The sequence below is a fragment of the Palaemon carinicauda genome, chromosome 42 (assembly GCF_036898095.1).
Source record: "Palaemon carinicauda isolate YSFRI2023 chromosome 42, ASM3689809v2, whole genome shotgun sequence".
Classification (NCBI taxonomy): domain Eukaryota; kingdom Metazoa; phylum Arthropoda; class Malacostraca; order Decapoda; family Palaemonidae; genus Palaemon; species Palaemon carinicauda.
The window spans coordinates 58,010,954-58,031,675 of record NC_090766.1 but is presented as its reverse complement, the minus strand read 5'-3'; the positions used below and the strand labels follow the sequence as shown (position 1 = coordinate 58,031,675).

Genomic DNA, 20,722 nt, shown 5'->3' with positions numbered 1-20,722 from the left:
GAACCCCAACAGGAGGACCGGATGAGTTTATTAGGTTCATGCCTAATCGTCGCCTCAGCTAGAACATGCTTGCGACATCTGCGTTTAGCAGTAGCGAAGTCATACAAGTCATAATACAAAGACTGTAACGTAGCCTTGTTGAGAGACTTAAAAATACTCTCCGTATCGTAAGTCAAGGCTATCGACTCCGTGGATGTGGCCAGGTTTAGAGTACGGCCCACACGTAGGCGGGAATCATATTCCTGTTTAATGAGGGATTCCGGGAGACGGGGAAGCTTCTCACTAAACAAGACTGAGGCACAGTCTGCTGCAAGCTTGCCGGAGGTAAAGGTGGTATGGACGTTGTCCCAACACTCAATACCTGAGGGAAGAAGGAGGGAGATTGGATCCACCTCTCGGATGGGAGGCAAGGGCTTCTCCTCCAGAGCATATTGAAAGGCAAGCTCTGCCACCTTATTGACGCATGGAGTCAAGGTGGTCTTGTCCATTAAGAACATCGTAAAGGAGCTTTTATAAGGCGTCAGCATGGTGTTAGTGCAGCCGATGTCATTCAAAAATCTGGCCCAAACAGATTGGGCTTGCTCCTTCGGGAAGATGACCGTCTCTTTGGGGACCTTGTCTAATCGGACTAAAGCTTCCTCGGTAAGTCTGGCATAACCATGAAATGGAAATGCCAGACCCGGAGGAAAGAATTCAAAGTCCTCTAGAGGACGAGTGCCAAGGCCCTCCAGAGTCAACATTCCGTCTGAGAACGGGGAATGAAGAGCCATCCGCCAGGGGTTGTTCTTGGCAAACGGCGGGAGCTTAGAGGCATCCGGTATGAGAGAGCTTTGGACTCTCTCCGGAGCTCCTTGCTCTAAAGCCCCAATTCTCTGACCGAAGTTAGAGAACATCGTGTCCATCCTCGACTGCATCTCCGAAACCAACTTTGCCTGCATCTCCGACACGATGCGAAGCATAGTTGATTCGGAAAGGCCCGGGCTAGCAGCAGGAGGGGCGGAAGGAACTCCCGGGTCATGAGACTTAGAGGAGGAACCAGAGGTCTTTGAAGACGGGTTCGTACCATGTTTAGAGCCATGAGAAGTCTTGTGAGGCTTGCGAGCTTTGGGTAAGGTCCTTGAAGTAGACTTATCCTTAGGGGGAACCAGGTATGAACGTTGAGACGAATCACGGTCCCCAGAAAATCCAAGAAAGGAAGAGCGATCAGAAGAAGAAGAAAGAGCGGGGCTGAGGATAGGAATCTCAGCGCCGGACACACCTGCCTCACTTACCACCCTACCTGTATCCGGCTCGTCTAGCAACATTGGTTCGACGTCCAGGTTCATGGAGGCAACATTGTCCTCCAGACCTCCGTGGGCGTCCGATGGATCTTGCTCTGGGTCAATGAGACCCGTTATAGTGGCATCAATGTGGGCAATGATGGGAGCTGCCACATGCCTAGCCACAGCAGCTGAAGACTTGGCGTTGGGGTAAACCATGGTGCAGTAGTCCTCAGATAGGACGTACGGCCGCTTAGACTTTACATTCCGGGCAAACCCACCAACCCACACCTTCAGTGTGGCCCGAGCCGCAGACTTTTGCTCCGGGGATGCCTGAAATAATAGTGGGAATTATAAAAGGGAGACTCCCAATGGTCCTTCAAGACCATAGATATCTTACTAATAGTAAATAAAATAAGAAGGCAATATAGCCAACGGGACTCACCGAGTCAGATCCAAGGGTAGTGATGAGGTCGAAGCAAATCACACAGTTATCCGGGTGCCATACCACAACGTCTTCCAGTTGAACCCCACAAGGGGCGTGAGATCGGCAGACGGAGTGGCCACAAGGCTGGTGCAGAACAGCTGCACAGGCCGGCGTCAGACAATGCACCATCTGTAAAAAGAATAGTATATGAGAAACTGTAATTCTCTTAAGTAGGGGCGGGTCTGGAGGACCCGGGCCTAACATAGGTCTAACACAAGATTAGAGCTTAACTGTACTATTCTGTAAGTGGCCTAACATAGGTCTAACACAAGAATAGAGCTTAACTGTACTATTCTTTTAAGTAGGGGCGGGTCCGGAGGACCCGGGCCTAACATAGGTCTAACACTAGATTAGAGCTTAACTGTACTAGTCTTTAAGTAGGGGCGGGTCCGGAGGACCCGGGCCTAACATAGGTCTAACGCAAGGTTAGAGCTTAACTGTAATAGTCTTACATAGGGGCGGGACCGGAGGTCCTGAGCCTAAACATAAGTCTAACTTGAAACTAAAGTATAACCATCCATTCCGGTCAAGCCGGGAGCATAAAAAAGGATGCAATAACAAGGAATTAAGACACATAGTGTCTGATTTCCCGGGTGGGGTAGACCCCGGGCCGGGAAATAAAGGTATATTCAATACCAATTCCTTTAGGGACTCCGGGGTAGTGATCTGTCATATATAATCATCATAGGAAATGTTATAAAATAATAGGGGGGCGGAACTGTAACTAAGAACTGCCAATCGAACCCGGAGGGTTTCGTATAACATAAGCCAGAATGAAAAGTGAATATAAAATAGGGTACACCGGGATCCAACTCTGTAGACCGGTGGCCAACCAGACTAGACAGAGACTAAACCGCCGGGCCACCCGGAGGACAAAGTCCAAAAACACTTAACTACCCCCTCTAAAAGGAGGGAAGGCAACGGTCCCTTAGTGGAGGGGGGAGAAGCCTAGCCTCCCACCTAGCTAGAGGGGGAGCGTGGGGGAGGATCACGTGATACGAGGCAGCAGGGCTACCAACTGACGATCCCCAATCAGACAGATCAAACGGAGTAATGGCACAAATATTCATTATAACAATAATAATAGCGTTAAATATATGAATAAACACATAGAAAATTTTTGGGCAAGGCATGCAACATAAATAATCAAATCACAAAAGACACACCTGATGGCTAAAATAACATTGCCGCCTTAGCACGGTCGGCAGCCATAGCGATACGTAAATGATATCGGCCCAAAAATTGAACCACGAGGATTCTAAACGCTAAATAATGAATATTCACAATAACAAATAATATTTGATAATAAAAATAATACACATAGTAACACCGCAAGTGAAAATTAAAAGCTCTCAAAAACAGGAGTACCAACTGTAGTGAAATCAAGCAAGATCGGTATGAACGAAGAGAATAACTCCTATAATATAAATATTAAACGATCTAGGTTGCTCAAAACACAGTAAAATCCAGCTTGGTACTTAACTTAGACGGTGTCTCCTGGGAAACCGACGAAGAAGCCATAATTCACTAGAAAATATCCAAAAGCGAGAGCACCAGAAAAAAGCGGGTTACTTTGAACGTGGTGCTAAAAGGAGTTGAGTTCTGAGCGGATGCATTGTAGTAGTACCGAGTGAGGTTGAACGGCTCTCCTCTATTGGGGTTCTCTGTCGTGGATTAATCTAAATAGTGCGGGACCTCTGGAATATACGCCCAATTTTATACCGACACTAATAGGTGAGCGAGCTAGTTAACCTAGCACTCCTTTACATTTTTTCTCTGGTATATTTAGCAGTAAATTACCTAAGAATAAGTGCTAAAATGGAGCTTATTCACTGGGCGGCACAGGTTCGAGCCCAGAAATCATTATTAGACCATATTGCTAGCAGCCACTATAAGCTCTAAAAGATCTAGAGTTGACCCAATCCTTCTTATGAACAATCTATGAACAGAGAAAGGTCTGGGAGTTTCATTTCCAAGGAAGCACCCTGAGACAACCAATACCCATCATCCCACCAACTCAGCAATTGAAGATGGTTCTTCACCTCTGGAATTGTGATTCTCTCAATATCAACTATTCAGTTCAGTAAAACAAATCTTCCAGAGAGAAGCTGTATGAACATTAGGGGAGGCTTATAGTAATAATTTACAGGGCCGTTAAAAGTTAATGTAATATATGCTCTTATGGCATTCCTTCTTGCTGACACCCTTGTCTATCTTATTGTTCAACAACTTACAACAGATCTCCCTACTCAGCAGTTCTTGCATCTTTTAAATGCTGTAAGTGACTGGACCATTTACTGCTCAATTTCTCAGAAATGCTTTACTTTCTGTACTTTCGAAGAATGTTTACATTTAATACACAAGGTTTGTATTTAACCTTCCTCTTCCAACCATATAATGGCCATACCTATTTCTAAGGTAGTACCCATTTTTGGACTAGTAACTGATCATTGGTGGTTATCTAAATAAGAATCCCGTAAACAAATTAAATTCACAGTCAACAAACAGTTTCTAATTACCCATCTTTCTTTCTATGTTTTAATTATGTTTTAATGAGAAAGTAAATTGTCCCCTAAATCATTATAAAATGGACTGACTACCAGGAAATAAAAATGTATACACCTTTACACCTTTACAATATATGATGCTCTAAAAGTATTAAAAATGTATTCAAAGCTTACCGTAGATTTTAAAGCTAAAACAAGATAATAACTTGTTCCGTCTGGAAAACCGACAATATCAGACACGTCCTGCACTTTCAATGGTAATGCGTCTATAGCATCAAAATAATTTCTTAGTAGCATGTACAACCTGTCAAAATAAGTTTAGAAAATCAATTACATTTTCCACCACTAATATTTTATATTTTACTAATAAACACCTTGGCATTATCATTAAATATTCTATGTCTGATTTCACATATTGAACTTCAAGTTGAACTTCATTCTAGTTTTATTTACTTTTACAACTCTTTCTCACACTACCAGAGTTCTAATCTAGTTCAAGTTCCCAATATCTTAGTGATAACTAAAACCATGGTGGGCAACAACATATACCAAGAATTCACCGAAGACAATATCTTACACTGCTCCTCTCGATGACGAAGAGATGCCAAGTCCAGTCGTTCCTGTCACAAGGTATAATTTACCACCATACTCAAACATGTGGAGGGCACTGACAGTTCCTTCTAAAGGGATATTTGGTGCTGGAAAGACTCTTTTACTGCTTAGATCAAATCCCCTTATGTTTACTAAATTTGATGAAGTGGAACCAAAAGCCAACCATAAAGTTTTTCCATATATTGATCCCTGCAACAGAAAATAACATTCTATTTAAACTCTGCTAGATTGGCTTTCTCTACTGGAAAAACATCACAAATACCTGTCAACAATATAAAACATCTTGTACATTTTTCAAAATCCTAAACACAAAAATTTTTCGAGAATAAATGCAGTAATAGTTGCAGGTCGTGTACAAATTTAGAACAAACTCGAGCACATACAACACTCAAAGGATACACCTGTCCAAATGAAGTATTGTACTGCAAACAAAACTATAGCATTCTGGAGAGAATATTAGATCTGACAATATGAATAATTTAATTTTCACATCCTGTTTCTAATGAGTAATAAATCTAATCTATAAAATTCAATTTATATACTGTATATTATTCGAAAATAGGTCTAAAATCTATTTACATTTACATTACTGCTGTCGAGAGCACTGTACTATTGCATCACCTTTATTACTAACATCATTATTCTTCTTGTTTTTATTATTATTATTGTTGCTGTTATCATTAGCATTATAATTTTTACTATTATCATTATTACATTTATCTCATAAGAATGATGATTACAGTGTTGTAATAATTACGATGCCGGCTGGTCTCCTTTTACAGTGAATTACAATAAAGAGAGGTCACAAATAAAATTATTTCTATATATATTTTATCATCATCATCATGTAACATGATCACAGATTTGAAATTTTTAACTCTCATAGGGTGGACCTTTGAATGATATTTTATTAATTTTGAGATTTCATTTTCTTTAAAATTAACCTTTAAAAATTTGATTATTAGATACACCAAAAAATAGAAAATTTTCTTAACCTTCCGAGCATCATTGAATGTAATTTAAGTCTGGATATTTAAACTTCCTTTGGTGGCATTGAGCATATTTTACATTCAGTTACTACAGTTTTCTGTCTCTTATTTACCTAAAATAAAATATTAAAAAATCTATAAAATTATATATCAATGGAAAAAGAATTTATTCAGCTATATGATCATAATATTGTGAAGTTTTATCTTAAATGGTTTCTATGCTTAGATGGCTTAAGAAAAATTTCATGAAAAAAAGACCTGGGGTTCTATGCTAAATTATTTAGAGGAGTGTTGGTTCGTGACAATCAAATTATACGTGTGGACTAATTATAAAATATTCTGTCAAACAAGTCAAACATGTAGAAGACAAGATTGAACTACTTCAATATACTATTTTATGTTTGGATGAAGAATACCAAACTATAGTGATGGGTTTGATCTATTTCAGTTTTTTGTTTTCAGATTCACTATTCTATAAAGTTTGCCATTCATCAAAGATGAATTTTTGTGATACACCTTAGTTGCTAAACAACCACGACAGGAGCAGCAATATTTGATCCGGTTAAAATAGTTGCCGCTTTGGTTGCTTTACTAACATCTTCACTAAGGATCAAAAAATTTCCAACATTTACACCAGATTCATAAACTTTGTGGCCAGAAAGCTTAATTCAAGTATACTACTACTACTCCATTGGTCTTTTGGCCACTCATTGACCCATGACCACTCTCAAAAGATACCTCCAGCCTCCTCTATCTTGCGCTAAATCCATCCATTATCCATTTCAATTCCCTCCCCATTGAGATCCGCCTTGAGGAGGTATCTATTCTATTTATTTCTACTTTTTCCAAAGGTCTGCGTCCCATGACTTCAGCAGTTAGTATTTGTTTAGGTATACATGTGTCATCCCTTCTCGCAATATGACCAGCTAATTGAATCCTCCTTGACTTTACAACTTGGCTGATATGGGGTTGCTGGGTTCTATCTCTTGGTTAACGCTATTCTCTTATTTCCCGGCTGCGGCAAATTCTCCATTGTAGTGTTTCTTGGTTAAAAACAGGTCTCATGATTTTCCTCAATTTTATTTTCAAAGACCTCCAAGTGTTTTTCAATAACTTTAGTAAGAGGCAAGGTATCATAGCCATAGAGTAGTATTGGACGTACAGTAGGGTCCCGAATTATACGATTCCCCTTTTATGCGATCGCTATTTTTCAAAAATAAATTTTCTGTAACTGTGAAGCCGTTCAAAGTCTGCTAGTCAAGGACTACAAAACGTATCAAATATATTTTCTTTTTAAGTCTATTAGTAGCCCTAAATACGGTGATTTATAATAAATGTTACAAAACAATATTAACATTACATCTTATTAACATTATTTCATAATAAAAAAGCATATTTAAGGATAAAATTCCACATCAACAATGAAATCAACTGTTAACTGTGCGAATCCAGCTGACAAAATATAAACAGAATTGTGGTTACGTTCTCGGCAATCTTTATCTTTCTCCAACCTTTCGAGAATTTTAATGGTAGTGTTAATGATGGTATAATAAAGCACTATTTTTGTTTAGTACAGTATATATAAAAGCTTTAATTTTCACTTCGGGCGTTCAAGGTTTTCAAGAGCAGACTGGGTTCGTTTATCGGCAGTGAATAGCCTAAACTTCGGTAACGAGTCGGCAATATTTTGTCATATTTTAAACAGTATACATTTGATTTGCAAAGATTGGTTTTGTAGAGTACACGGTATAATCATAAATAAAATCTCTCTCTCTCTCTCTCTCTCTCTCTCTCTCTCTCTCGTTATACAATACTTACAAATAGATGAAGAAACCAAAATCAGTTTTCTTAAAGTGTCAATCAAATACGAAACGAAAAATTTATACCGTGTATAGCTCCATTTCAGTCGTAGCTTAAAATACGGCATCAGATTTTATCAGCAAACCACTAATTTTTGGGAAACATCATTTTATTCTAGAATATTGCTACTCTTTAAATAGTTAATCGCACATTAAGAAAGCATGTACTTTTGTTTTTAAATTTCGGGTGTGTTTTAAAAATAGAGTATCGTTGACTTCTTTTTGTTTTATTTTTGGCTAAGATCAGATCAGCTGACGTCTAGCTGCTGGTCTCAAAAATAGGCGCATACGAATACAGTAACAAAGTATTGTTTATACCATTTCTTAACTTATTCAAAACATCTATACAGTTGATATTACATAAGCACCAATGTGTTATAACCTATCATATTTTTTTGTTTAGTACATTTAAAAAACACTCTCTCTCTCTCTCTCTCTCTCTCTCTCTCTCTCTCTCCTCTCTCTCTCTCTCTCTCTCTCTCTCTCTCTCTCTATATATATATAGAGGATACTGTACCAACCGTGTTTCACACAATTGTACATAATTCCTTTTGTATATATTATGCTTGTATCTTCGCTCCTCCCTCGCACTAAAACGAACAAGAAAATTCCTGTCTGGTTTTTCCTCTGTGATATTGTCTGTCTTGTGAACCTGTCATGTCCTGTTGCCATGAGGTTTTGTATATAAGGAGTGTGTTCCACAACAATATAACTCAGTCGTTTCCAATCTGCCTTTGATTTCACAACTCCTCCTCTCGGCCCGTCACATTGGTGACCCCGGAAGTCGACTCGCTCCCACCGCCTTCCACCCCCACCTCCCTCGCCCCTTCATCGTTGGTACTATGGCAGACTCTACGGCAGTTGGTGCTGCGGCCGCTCCATTCAAACTTTCATCGTTTGCCAGCGGAGAGGCGTTTGCTTGGTTTCAGCACGCAGAAGTCCAGTTTCGTATCAGGGGCGTGACTCGCTCAACCACCAAAGCGGATTATGTTCTCGCGGCTATACCCGAGGGCACCTTCCCAGAAATATCCGACTGGCTTTGTGAACAAGGAGACACCCCCAATAGCGTATGACGACCTCAAATCATAACTTCTGCAGCAGTACTCGCCGTCGCCAGCCGCCCGTATAGCAAAGCTTTTTCAGCTCTCGCAACAACCGTTGGGGGACCAAAGGGCTTCGCTTGCCCTCAGGGAAATGACCAGTATCGCTCGCCTTCAACCTGCCGCAGACGGCTCTCCTCGTGAGGTGAACCTACTCCGTGCCCTTTGGATACGCCGTTTACCTGAACATGTGCGCGCTGCCATACCCGATGTCGATAGTTTACCCATAAAGGACTTGATGACCAAAGCTACCGCCCTTATGGACAGCCACTTCAAGACCTCCATCAACGCCTCCACCCCTAACGACGAGGATGCCTATTCAACGTCAACCGAAGCTGACATGAATGCCGTAGGACATACACGCCTACCCCGTGACGTGCCGAAGCGGCGCACCCACCCCACCAATCGCTCGCGCCCCAACGAACGACTTCTACAGCCACTTACTACCTCCCATCCACCGCAGTTTTGCTACTACCACTTCAGATTCGGGGCAACCGCGAAGAAATGTGCCAAAGATTGTCAGTGGCCAAAAAACGTGTAAGTAGGCCATCGCTTGTGGCGGTGGCCTCCCATGTTTCTAATCTTTTCTTTTTACAGGATGCAGGAACGGGCGTGCGATTTTTGGTAGACACGGGTGCTTGTCGTTCTCTTTTGCCAAGGAAACTCTTCAAGGCACAACGTAGTCTGTCTACATCTGCCGACGTCCGCTTGGTAGCTGCCAACGGATCTGCGATACCCACCTACGGTTACGAGAGCCTCACATTATCGTTCGGAAACGGTAAATTCAATTGGAAGTTTCTCGTTGCTGACGTCACAATGCCAATCCTCGGTGCGGATTTCCTCTCTCATTTCCACCTTCTGGTCGATGTCGCCCACCCGACGATTGGTCAACGCAGACTCGTACTTGTCGACACCTCTTCAACCCGCCCCCTCTAACCTCGCTCTCCACATCAGCGCACCCACGGATGCCTACGCCCACCTCCTCACGTCGTACCCGGACGTTTTCCGTCCAGAACTTCGCCAAACGCCCACGGTTCCTGCCAAGCACGGTATTTATCACCATATCAAGACGACGGGACCCCCAGTCTTCGCAAAATTCAGACGTCTGGCACCGGAACGATTGGCAGCCGCCAAACAGACGTTCGCCGAAATGGAGAAAATGGGCCTTTGCCAAAAGGCCTCCAGCCCATGGTCGTCACCCTTACACATCGTTCTGAAGAAAGACGGCTCCCTCCGTCCGTGCGGGGATTACAGGCGCCTGAACATGCAAACAGAACCGGATCACTACCCCCTCCCAAACATTGCCGATGTAACCTCTTACCTGCACAAAGCAAAGGTTTTCTCTACGCTCGACCTCCTGAAGGGGTATTATCAGGTACCTATGAACCCAGAAGACATCCCCAAGACCGCCATCACCACTCCGTTGGCACATACACCTTCAATTACTCCTGTTTTGGCCTTCATAATGCTGGGGCAACGTTCAACGTCTCATGGATGGCATCTTAGGGGACCTCCCTTTCTGTGTATGTTATGTGGACGACATACTTGTGTTCTCCTCCTCAAAAGAGGAACACCTCCGTCACCTGCGCATCGTGCTCGACCGCCTGCAACAAAACGGCCTTGTAGTCCGGTACGACAAGTGTACCTTTGGCGCCAACGAAGTGTCGTTCTTAGGGCACCGTATCCCTCCTGAAGGAGTCCATCCCCTCCCTGAGAAGGTAGCAGCCGTTCAGAATTTCCCCATGCCCTCGACCGTCAAAGCTCTGCTGGAATTCTTGGGCATGATCAACTATTATCACCGCTTTCTGCCAGCCATTGCCGCCACTCTTGCTCCCCTCTATGCCTCCCTCAAGGGCAAGCCTAAGGACTTGAAGTGGGGTCCCCTTCAAGAAGCGGCCTTCTGCAATGCAAAGAAGGCCCTATCAACTGCTGCGGCTCTCACTTTTCCTATCCCACACGCCCCTCTCCTTCTCTCCACCGATGCCAGCGACGTCGCTATTGGTGCAGTACTCGAGCAAGTGGTCAAAGGCTCGCCCCGCCCATTGGCCTTCTTCAGCAGAAAACTGTCCAAGGCAGAATCGGGTTATTCTACCTTCGATCGAGAATTGCTGGCGGTGCACTTGGCTGTCCATCACTTTCGCCATTTCTTAGAAGGTACGCCCTTCGTCATTCGCACAGACCACATGCCTCTGGTGCACGCCTTCACTCGACAGTCTGACGCCTGGTCCGCCCGTCAACGCCGACATCTCTCCGCCGTGGCTGAATACAATTGCACCCTCCAATACGTCCCTGGGAAAATGAATCCCGTTGCCGATGCCCTGTCAAGAAACACGTTGGCTGCCGTTCAACTGGGATTGGATTACAACGCCCTGGCTGAAGCCCAACGACAGGAACCAGAGTATCAAGCTTGTAGGACATCCTGCACGTCCCTCCGTTGGGATGATTTTCCCCTCGAAAACTCCAACACCACCCTCCTCTGTGACGTCAGTACTGGTAGACCGCGACCTTGGATTCCTGCTCCCATGCGCCGACAGGTGTTTGATTTCATCCACGGCCTTTCACATCCCTCGTGCCGTTCTACTGCACAGCTGCTGAAGGCAAAGTTCATTTGGCACGGCATTTCTAAGGATGCTAAGGATTGGGTCCGTGCCTGTACTTCTTGCCAAACTTCCAAAGTACATCGACACACGGATTCAGGAGTGGGCACCTTTCCTCAACCTCAGCGTCGTTTCGCACACATTCACGTCGACGTTGTAGGCCCCCTACCCACATCACAAGGACATCGTTACCTGTTTACCGTCATCGACTGCTCCACTCGTTGGCCTGAAGCCATTCCCATGGAAACTGCAACGTCCGCCTCATGTACATCTGCCTTACTCTCTGGATGGATTTCAAGATTCGGTATCCCTGAGCATATTACTTCTGACAGGGGAACCACTTTCACCTCTCAATTATGGACGTCATTAGCGAATCTCCTGGGCATCACCCTACATCAGACAACGGCCTACAACCCCGCTGCCAATGGAATGGTTGAACGTTTTCATCGCACCCTCAAAGCAGCTTTGATGTCCCGCTGCAAGGATTGCAACTGGTTTACTCAGCTTCCCTGGGTCCTCCTTGGACTAAGGACCACTCCTAAAGACGCCCTCGACGTCTCGGCAGCCAAAATGGTGTATGGCGACCCGTTGGTCGTCCCTGCCGAGTTTTTTCCTTCTACAACCTCCTCCGACGATCTCCAGCGCATACGTCACGTCGTGGGAAAATTTACTCCGTGCCGCCAGACTTACAAGCCCCCAGCGAAGCATCACATACCAACGGACTTGCACTCTGCAACGCACGTCTTCCTGCGCAACGACACCACCAAGCCACCGTTAACGCCCCCTTACACGGGACCTTTCCTTGTGATCCGATGCAGTCCGAAAGCATTCCTCCTAAACATTCGGGGCAAAGAAGACTGGGTCTCCATTGATCGTCTAAAACCTGCTTATCTTCTGCCAGATGACCCGCCTACAGTTCGCCTCTCTAGATCAGGGCGCCCTATTTAACATGTACAGTATGTCATTTTTAGGGGGGGAGCCATGTACCAACCGTGTTTCACACAATTGTACATAATTCCTTTTGTATATATTATGCTTGTATCTTTGCTCCTCCCTCGCACTAAAACGAACATGAAAATTCCTGTCTGGTTTTTCCGCTGTGATATTGTCTGTCTTGTGAACCTGTCATGTCCTGTTGCCTTGAGGTTTTGTATATAAGGAGTGTGTTCCACAACAATATAACTCAGTCGTTTCCAATCTGCCTTTGATTTCACAACTCCTCTCTCGGCCCGTCACAATACCTTTCGCTACCCCCCTCATTTCTTACCTCTCTCTATCTCTCTAACAAATGAAATCTTTGTTGTTTCACCAAGTTCAGTTTTATTAAAAATCAAGCATGATTCAATTTTCCTTACTTCTCCAATCTCGCACCATCTCTATCATATCGAACGTTCTTGCGGTAACCTAATTGTTCGATGACTTTAAATACTGGCCTAGGACTTTCTTCTTCTTTTACCTTTTTCCAAATGGTTCCATAATTGAGGTAGGTACAAGTTGACTTGTAACTGCAGCTAAGAAAAGTATTTTGGATATGGAAAGGACAATTACCTTTCGTAACAGTTTAGAATTATCGTAAATTACCATACTGTTAATAGTGGCTCTTTGCTATTGTTGATTAAACGTATGAAAAAAAAGTTTTCCCGCTTTGCTACGAATTTAGGAATTTATATGGATACGGTAAGTAAAATATTTGTAATAACATAAATGTTTACTAAATGCTTTTAATATCAATAGTTATCACTTTAATCATGTGTGTTTAATGCGTTTGTTTGTTTATTATGATCGAAGATGGAGCATACAGTAAACAAATGGAAGGTTTCCGTTTCAGGCGGCGTCATAAAGGAAAACGTTTTTTCATTTATTTCGAAGTTCTAAAAAAAATTAAGTAGAACAACATTGGTAATAACAAAATCATCATATAAAACTAACCTATACAAAGATGTGTAAATGCGTTCGTTTCTTCGTTATGATCAAGAGATAAACGTAAACAAAACAATGGTCGTCATTTTTCATGGTGCGTGTTTAGGAAACTCGTGATATAAAATCTCCTTTATTTTGATAATTTAGGATTTTCAATGATACAACAAAAGCTACTATATACAGTGATGATTTTGCTATTCACCAGTTGTCTTATATAATAGATAAGAACACTAAAATTTGTCTGTATTTTGGGTCGTGTTATAACGAGAAATATACGGTATTTACACACATCCTGGTTGTAACTTTAACCTTTTTTTTAAGTTATTAGAACTTTTAAAGTATATAAAATGTTTGATTTATTTACAAGAACAATTTGATATTATAAAATAATACAGTATACCACATACAAAGTATTGGAAATGGGTGGTAAACACGTTTGAATAGGCAAGTTGTCGGTTGCCATGGCCCAAATGTAATTATTTCTGTTAGTTGTGTGTTTCGAAATATGCAATTTTCCATTCATACGAGGTCATTGATCGACCAAATTCTCGCATAATTCGGGACCCTACTGTATTACTGTGTTGTATACACTAAACTTTGCATTCGGAGATGGATCTCTTCTTAAACAGGTTAAGCAAACTGAAATAACATCTCCTAGCTGTACCTATTTGAGCATCAATTTCTCCTTTCATCATTCCCCAGTATTTAAATCTATCCACTACTTCAATGTTCATATGGCTTATATCTATAAAGTTTTGTGCTTATAATTGTGGATTTCTAGTTATTTCCAGTATTTTGTTTTTCTTTATTTATTGTCAGTCCCACATTCTCTGCCTTTTCTATAAATTCTGTTATAATATTTTCCGTATCTTCAATATCTTCAGTGATAACATCTATGTCATCTGCATATGCGACACAATTAACAGATAGGTTTCTAAACTGTGCTCCAAGTTGTCTTTAATTTAGTGTTCTGGCTACTTTCCCCATTACAGTGTTGAAAAGCATAAGGGATAGTAAGCAACCTTGCTTAGGCCCATTTCTGATGGTCAAGGAAGAAGTTGTTTTTCCCCCATTATCTAACTAAACATTTGATGTTTGTGTAGCAGGCTTTCATTAGACTTATCAATTTGCTTGGGATGCCCATTTATTTTAGGATGTTCCACAGTGATGGTCTATGTATACTGTACTGTACTCTTATACACTTGTTTGTAATCAATGAAGACATGCAAGGCATTTTTATCAAATTCCTAATATTTTTCAATAATCTGTGTAACTGTAAATAGCTAGTCTGTTGTTGATCTTTTCCTTCAAAAACCTGCCTGGTATTCTTCAACAACAGCCTCACCATAAACAACTTATATAATATTATTGTGAAGATTTTGTAAGCTGTTTACCAAAGATTTATCCCACGACAATTTCTACAATTTAGACAATCTCCCTTTTTGTGTAATGGTACAAAGATTCCTTCTTCCCAATTCTCTGGCACTTTCTTCTCTCTCCATATCATTCCTATCAACTTATATAGACGATTTTCCAAAACTTCTATGCCAAGTTTTCAAATTTCACAGGGTATATTATTGTTTCGAGGGCTCTATTGCTGTTTTAATGTCTCCAATGGTCGGTTCTTCTAGGTTCTTCTATTTCAATTTCTGGACCATATAATATTGTGTTGGGAAATGGCTCATTGAGTACCAGTCAGTTCAAAAATTTTCCAAGTAATTTTTCCACTCAATCATTACTTTTACTACTTCTATTATCATATTTCCTTGATCATCTCAAGTATAAGTGTGTTTTTAGATAAAGTGTTTAGAAGGATTCTATAACCCTCCAGATCTACTATTCATAGGATACTTCACCTTTCAGACCCCAAGGTTGTGATCAAATCTTCTTAGATTTAAAGCATCCTATTTTTAACCTCACAGGGTATTTAACCTTTCATTTATACGAAACATTCTTTCCAGTTCGTGTGGGTATCATATATCACATGAAAGACTGAATATCAAATATTCCATCAAAGACTCAATTATCAAATATTCCATCAAAGACTCTATCAAATATTCCATCAAAGACTCTATATCAAATATTCCATCAAAGACTCTATATCAATTATTACATGAAAGACTCAATATCAATTATTACATGAAAGACTCAATATCAAATATCACATGAAAGACTGAATATCAAATATTCCATCAAAGACTCAATTATCAAATATTATTACATGAAAGACTGAATATCAAATATTCCATCAAAGACTCAATTATCAAATATTCCATCAAAGACTCAATATCAAATATTACATGAAAGACTCAATATCAAATATTACATGAAAGACTCAATATCAAATATTACATGAAAGACTCAATATCAAATATTACATGAAAGACTCAGTATCAAATATTACATGAAAAGCTTAAAATAAACATACATTACACCATAGTAAAAATTAATGGGAATCTTACCGTAACTTTATCAAGTGGCTCTTCACTAGCAGGAGAAACATGAAACTCTTTAAATACACTTGACTTCTGCCCAGGATGTACTATGTCTGTTATAACTTGATGGCCATTTCTGGTAGAGTAAATGGTTCAAGTCTTGTAATTTTCATATATTTATATAAAAAAACATATGGATGAAAAAAATGAATCAGTAGGTACTGTATAAGTTAAAAGTTCATATATCTTAAAATTTAAAATATTTACTTAAGATCATTCCCACTATTATACTGAATAGGAGGATAGACAATTTATTCAACTGCCTTTGATGGTTTATCATGACAATACATCCAGTAAGTCTCAGGATGGGTTTAGTTGTGGTAATTTCATCTAATCTCTCTAGGACAAATAATGGTGCAATATATCATAAGAGCTGGAAATTTCAAATTACAAGCTCAAATACTACAAGGCTATAATGCATATGGCATTGATTTTACTAGCCTGAACTTCAACAAATTAATCCAGCAACAGTTTCAAATACATATTCAAAAAAATACAAACGCCACAATTTAATTCTAGTCAAAAAGGCTTAAATTTTTTAGAATGATTTATAAATATGCAGTAATACAAACATTTAAAGAAAGTTTAGTATTTTATGAGAATTGAAGTCTATAACATGATGTAAATATTATGTCTACATACAGTTTGGCCTTACATAATATGCCATGGGAAACCTTGCTCTTTATATTGTTAGGCCACTGTTACTAAACTATAATTTTAATTTAAACCTGTAATGCATCTGGACCACATTCCTCACATAACATTTATTTTGCATTGCCAGGATGTGTTATTAGCATCTAATGGAGAAAAATTCATCCAGAAAAGTTTGGTCATCTGCTGTCACTTTAAATTATGTACAAATTAATGCAGTTATTTACGATTTCAAAGGTTGTTGCAAGCAGTGAAAAGTTTCTACAAAGGTAGTAAAGCATGTGTTAGGATAGGAAATGAAGTGAGTGATTGGTTTCCGGTGAGAGTGGGGCTGAGACAGGGATGTGTGATGTCACCGTGGTTGTTTAACTTGTATGTTGATGGAGTGGTGAGAGAGGTGAATGCTCGAGTGCTTGGACGAGGATTAAAACTGGTAGACGAGAATGACCATGAATGGGAGATAAATCAGTTGTTGTTTGCGGATGATACTGTACTGGTTGCAGACACAGAAGAGAAGCTTGGCCGATTAGTGACAGAATTTGGAAGTGTGTGGGAGAGAAGTAAGTTGAGAGTTAATGTGGGTAAGAGTAAGGTTATGAGATGTACGAGAAGGGAAGGTGGTGCAAGGTTGAATGTCATGTTGAATGGAGAGTTACTTGAGGAGGTGGATCAGTTTAAGTACTTGGGGTCTGTTGTTGCAGCAAATGGTGGAGTGGAAGCAGATGTACGTCAGAGAGTGAATGAAGGTTGCAAAGTGTTGGGGGTAGTTAAGGGAGTAGTAAAAAATAGAGGGTTGGGCATGAATGTAAAGAGAGTTCTGTATGAGAAAGTGATTGTACCAACTGTGATGTATGGATCGGAGATGTGGGGAATGAAAGTAATGGAGAGGCAGAAATTGAATGTGTTTGAGATGAAGTGTCTAAGGAGTATGGCTGGTGTATCTCGAGTTGATAGGGTTAGGAACGAAGTGGTGAAAGTGAGAACGGGTGTAAGAAATGAGTTAGCAGCTAGAGTGGATATGAATGTGTTGAGGTGGTTTGGCCATGTTGAGAGAATGGAAAATGGCTGTCTGCTAAAGAAGGTGATGTATGCAAGAGTTAATGGGAGAAGTACAAGAGGAAGGCCAAGGTTTGGGTAGATGGATGGAGTGAAGGAAGCTCTGGGTAAAAGGAGGATAGATGTGAGAGGGGCAAGAGAGCGTGCTAGAAATAGGAATGAATGGCGAGCGATTGTGACGCAGTTCCGGTAGGCTCTGCTGCTTCCTCCGATGCCTTAGATGACCGCGGAGGTAGCAGCAGTAGGGGATTCAGCATTATGAAGCTTCATCTGTGGTGGATAACGGGGGAGGGTGGGCTGTGGCACCCTAGCAGTACCAGCTGAACTCAGTTGAATCCCTTGTCAGGCTGGGAGGAATGTAGAGAGTAGAGGTCCCCTTTTTTGTTTTTGTTTCATTTGTTGATGTCGGCTAGCCCCCAAAATTGGGGGAAGTGCCTTGGTATATGTATGTATGTATGTATTTAAGATTTCATAAAAAAAGAAAAAAATGCTGGGGACGAGGACTTACTGTTAATTGATAAGATTATTAAATTCAATAATTTGTGAATTTAGGTCATATGGCCAAGTTCTGGAGTTAGGAAAGCCATTCAGTTACAAGATATATGTAGTTGCACTATGAAGAAATGTATTAAAAAGTTTAGCAGCAAGATGAATTAAATGAAGTTGAAATGAAGCTAAAGAAAAATGATAGAAAACTGATGGTTTTAAGACACAAAGGGATGCTACATAGATCTTAAGTAATACTTATGGTGCACAGCCTGAGAGCCACTGAAGGCTCTTTTCCTACTTAAGGTAATGATCAAATATTTCCTAAGTACTATGCCAGTTAATCTTTAACTAAACTTGAAAGACAAAAGACTTTTAATCTAGTGCTAATATATTCTAAAAACTTTGCTAATAAGCTCCTTCTAACCCATGTAGTGCAGTACAGTATTAAAAATTCTCCTGTTCAATTCCATTACTATAGAGAAGTACTTTTCAAACTGAAGCAATGATGTTATGATTCTATCCGAATTGACTTATAGTATGCATTTCAAGTTCAGCTATGTGATAGGCTTCGCTTTTCATGTCCTAGTGTTTTTCTTTGGTGCATGCATTCATTTCTTTATACATTGGAGTTTAAAGTGTATATGCTCATGAGCTCTAGGAATTTGGGAAAATTACATAACCAGAGCTTATTTTCTTGGGAGAACATCCACAGTACATTCTCTCCTTGTGAGAGTTTACGTACCGACGACGTTGACGTTTCCCTTCCACCCACACCTAAAAAAATTCCTACTACCGTATCCCTATTCCTAAATCCTAAAATGCACTAAGCATTCATGTTTGATCCATTATGGATGATGGGGAGGGAGTGAAGAGGTCTTGGGAGAAACCTGTTATGGGGAGGAGATCAAGAGAGAGGCAGAGAATTAGATGGAGAGATAAGGTGAAGAATGATATGTAGAGAAGAGGTTTGATGGAAGAAGATGCCTTTGATAGAAAGCATTGGAGAGGGCGCATAAGGCAACCGACCCCTTAATGTAGGGATAACAGTGGGGGAAAATAAGATGATTCATGTTTGATCCAGATATTTCTATTTTACCTAATTTTGTATGATTTATATACAGTATTAATGTAGTACTTAATTGACTTTACTACATAAAAACCATGTTTAACAATTTGATTATTCAAACTTCAATTTATTCTCATACAATTACATGAAAGTATCTTATGTTATTTGTAGAACCTAACATCTGAAATTTTCTTAGTGCATCGAGTTATACAAAACAACTGGACTTAAAAGAATATTTTAATAAATTTTTTTTAAGAGCACCAACTATAGAAGACATATTTAAAAATGGCAATCATGAATTTTAAACAGAAAATAATACTTTACCTTGTAGTGCATAATACAATATAAGTAATATTTGCAGACTCAATGACTATATATGAAGAAGCCTCCTCCCAGTAATGTCCAATATGATCAGCAGCTAATCTAAAGTTCTCCGATTCACTTACTTCAAACGAATGAAAATCCTGAACTGGAAAAGAGAAAAGTACAGTAATTAAAACTTGCAATAAAATGGCTTTAAAACTGTACTTCTTGGAGATTCTTTTAATCCCTACAAATTAATTTCAAATTTTAAATCCAATAATGTAATTTTTCAAACCAAGTCAGTTTGTAAAACTCCGATACCTAAATACCTCTACTGAAATTAATAAAATCCTCCGGTAAAACTAGACACTACCCAAAAATTATCTAAAAAATCTCTACAGCTCATTGACAAACACTGTAACCAAAACGTATAGTCCTTGACTAGAAGTTTCAAAGTGATAATCCAGTACCTAAGGTTTAATCTTATTCTAGGAGGGAAAATAAAACCATAATCACAATAGATAAGATCTTCACTTAAATTCTATTATTGCAAAGCTTAAAAATTGTATCTAAGGAGAGAAAATCACATACCACTTCTATACTTCCTGGTGTGCTCAACAAATGAATCTGCAATCAGGGTATCTGCTTTATCTCTTAGACCTTTCATATAGTTCTTGACATCATTAACAGTCCTGAGCAATGGCATGTCTTCACTGGTCATCTGAAAGAGCAATAATAATTAAGACTTAAGAAAAATAAAAATAACTGAACACTCAAAAATCACACATTTTTCGAGTAACACTTATTTTTTTCTAACTATAATAATAAAGTTTTTTAATAAGAATGTGATTCCTGCAAAGATATTAAAATATACACAGAGGAGGTAGTTCTTACTGTCCAGTGGCAAGTAAGCCAGGACCACATTTACAGCCGCTTTAACCTTAACCTAAGACTTGCTGGGAAGTCGAGGTGGGAAGTGTACAGTAACTTAATCAAATTGCTCAGGTTTGTATAGTAAGGAAAATACAGGTGGCTTCTTCTCGGAGCAGCTGTTGTTGCATCGGAAGGATCAGCATCTCAAGAAAATCCTTCTAATGTATCCTTGTCACAGACTGAGAAATGAATCCGAGAAAAACTCTGTACAGGAAGGGACGACAACTTGAACCGTCTGACTTCTCAGAGCTCATGGTGATTCTAACTTCCACGGCCCCAGAGTATGAAGAAGCACTAGTTGCTCCAATTCCAGAAGGACAAAGGTAAGAACGTGGCAATGATTGGCCTGTAGACACCTTACGTGAAGGCCTGTAAGTGACGACGAGCCTTACCTATGAT

General features: G+C 40.1%; 1 protein-coding gene across 1 annotated transcript in view; it reads right to left on the bottom strand.

Moving 5' to 3' along the window:
* LOC137633353 (uncharacterized) overlaps window positions 1–20,722 on the bottom strand; it is a 224,657-nt gene that overhangs the window by 165,989 nt on the left and 37,946 nt on the right. Inside the window, exons 3-7 of the mRNA XM_068365605.1 lie at window positions 19,982–20,111; window positions 19,412–19,556; window positions 15,793–15,901; window positions 4,831–5,054; window positions 4,428–4,557 (exon numbers count right to left, since the gene is read on the bottom strand). Coding sequence (XP_068221706.1) covers window positions 4,428–4,557; window positions 4,831–5,054; window positions 15,793–15,901; window positions 19,412–19,556; window positions 19,982–20,111 — 738 coding nt within the window. The remainder of the gene's footprint in view (window positions 1–4,427; window positions 4,558–4,830; window positions 5,055–15,792; window positions 15,902–19,411; window positions 19,557–19,981; window positions 20,112–20,722) is intronic.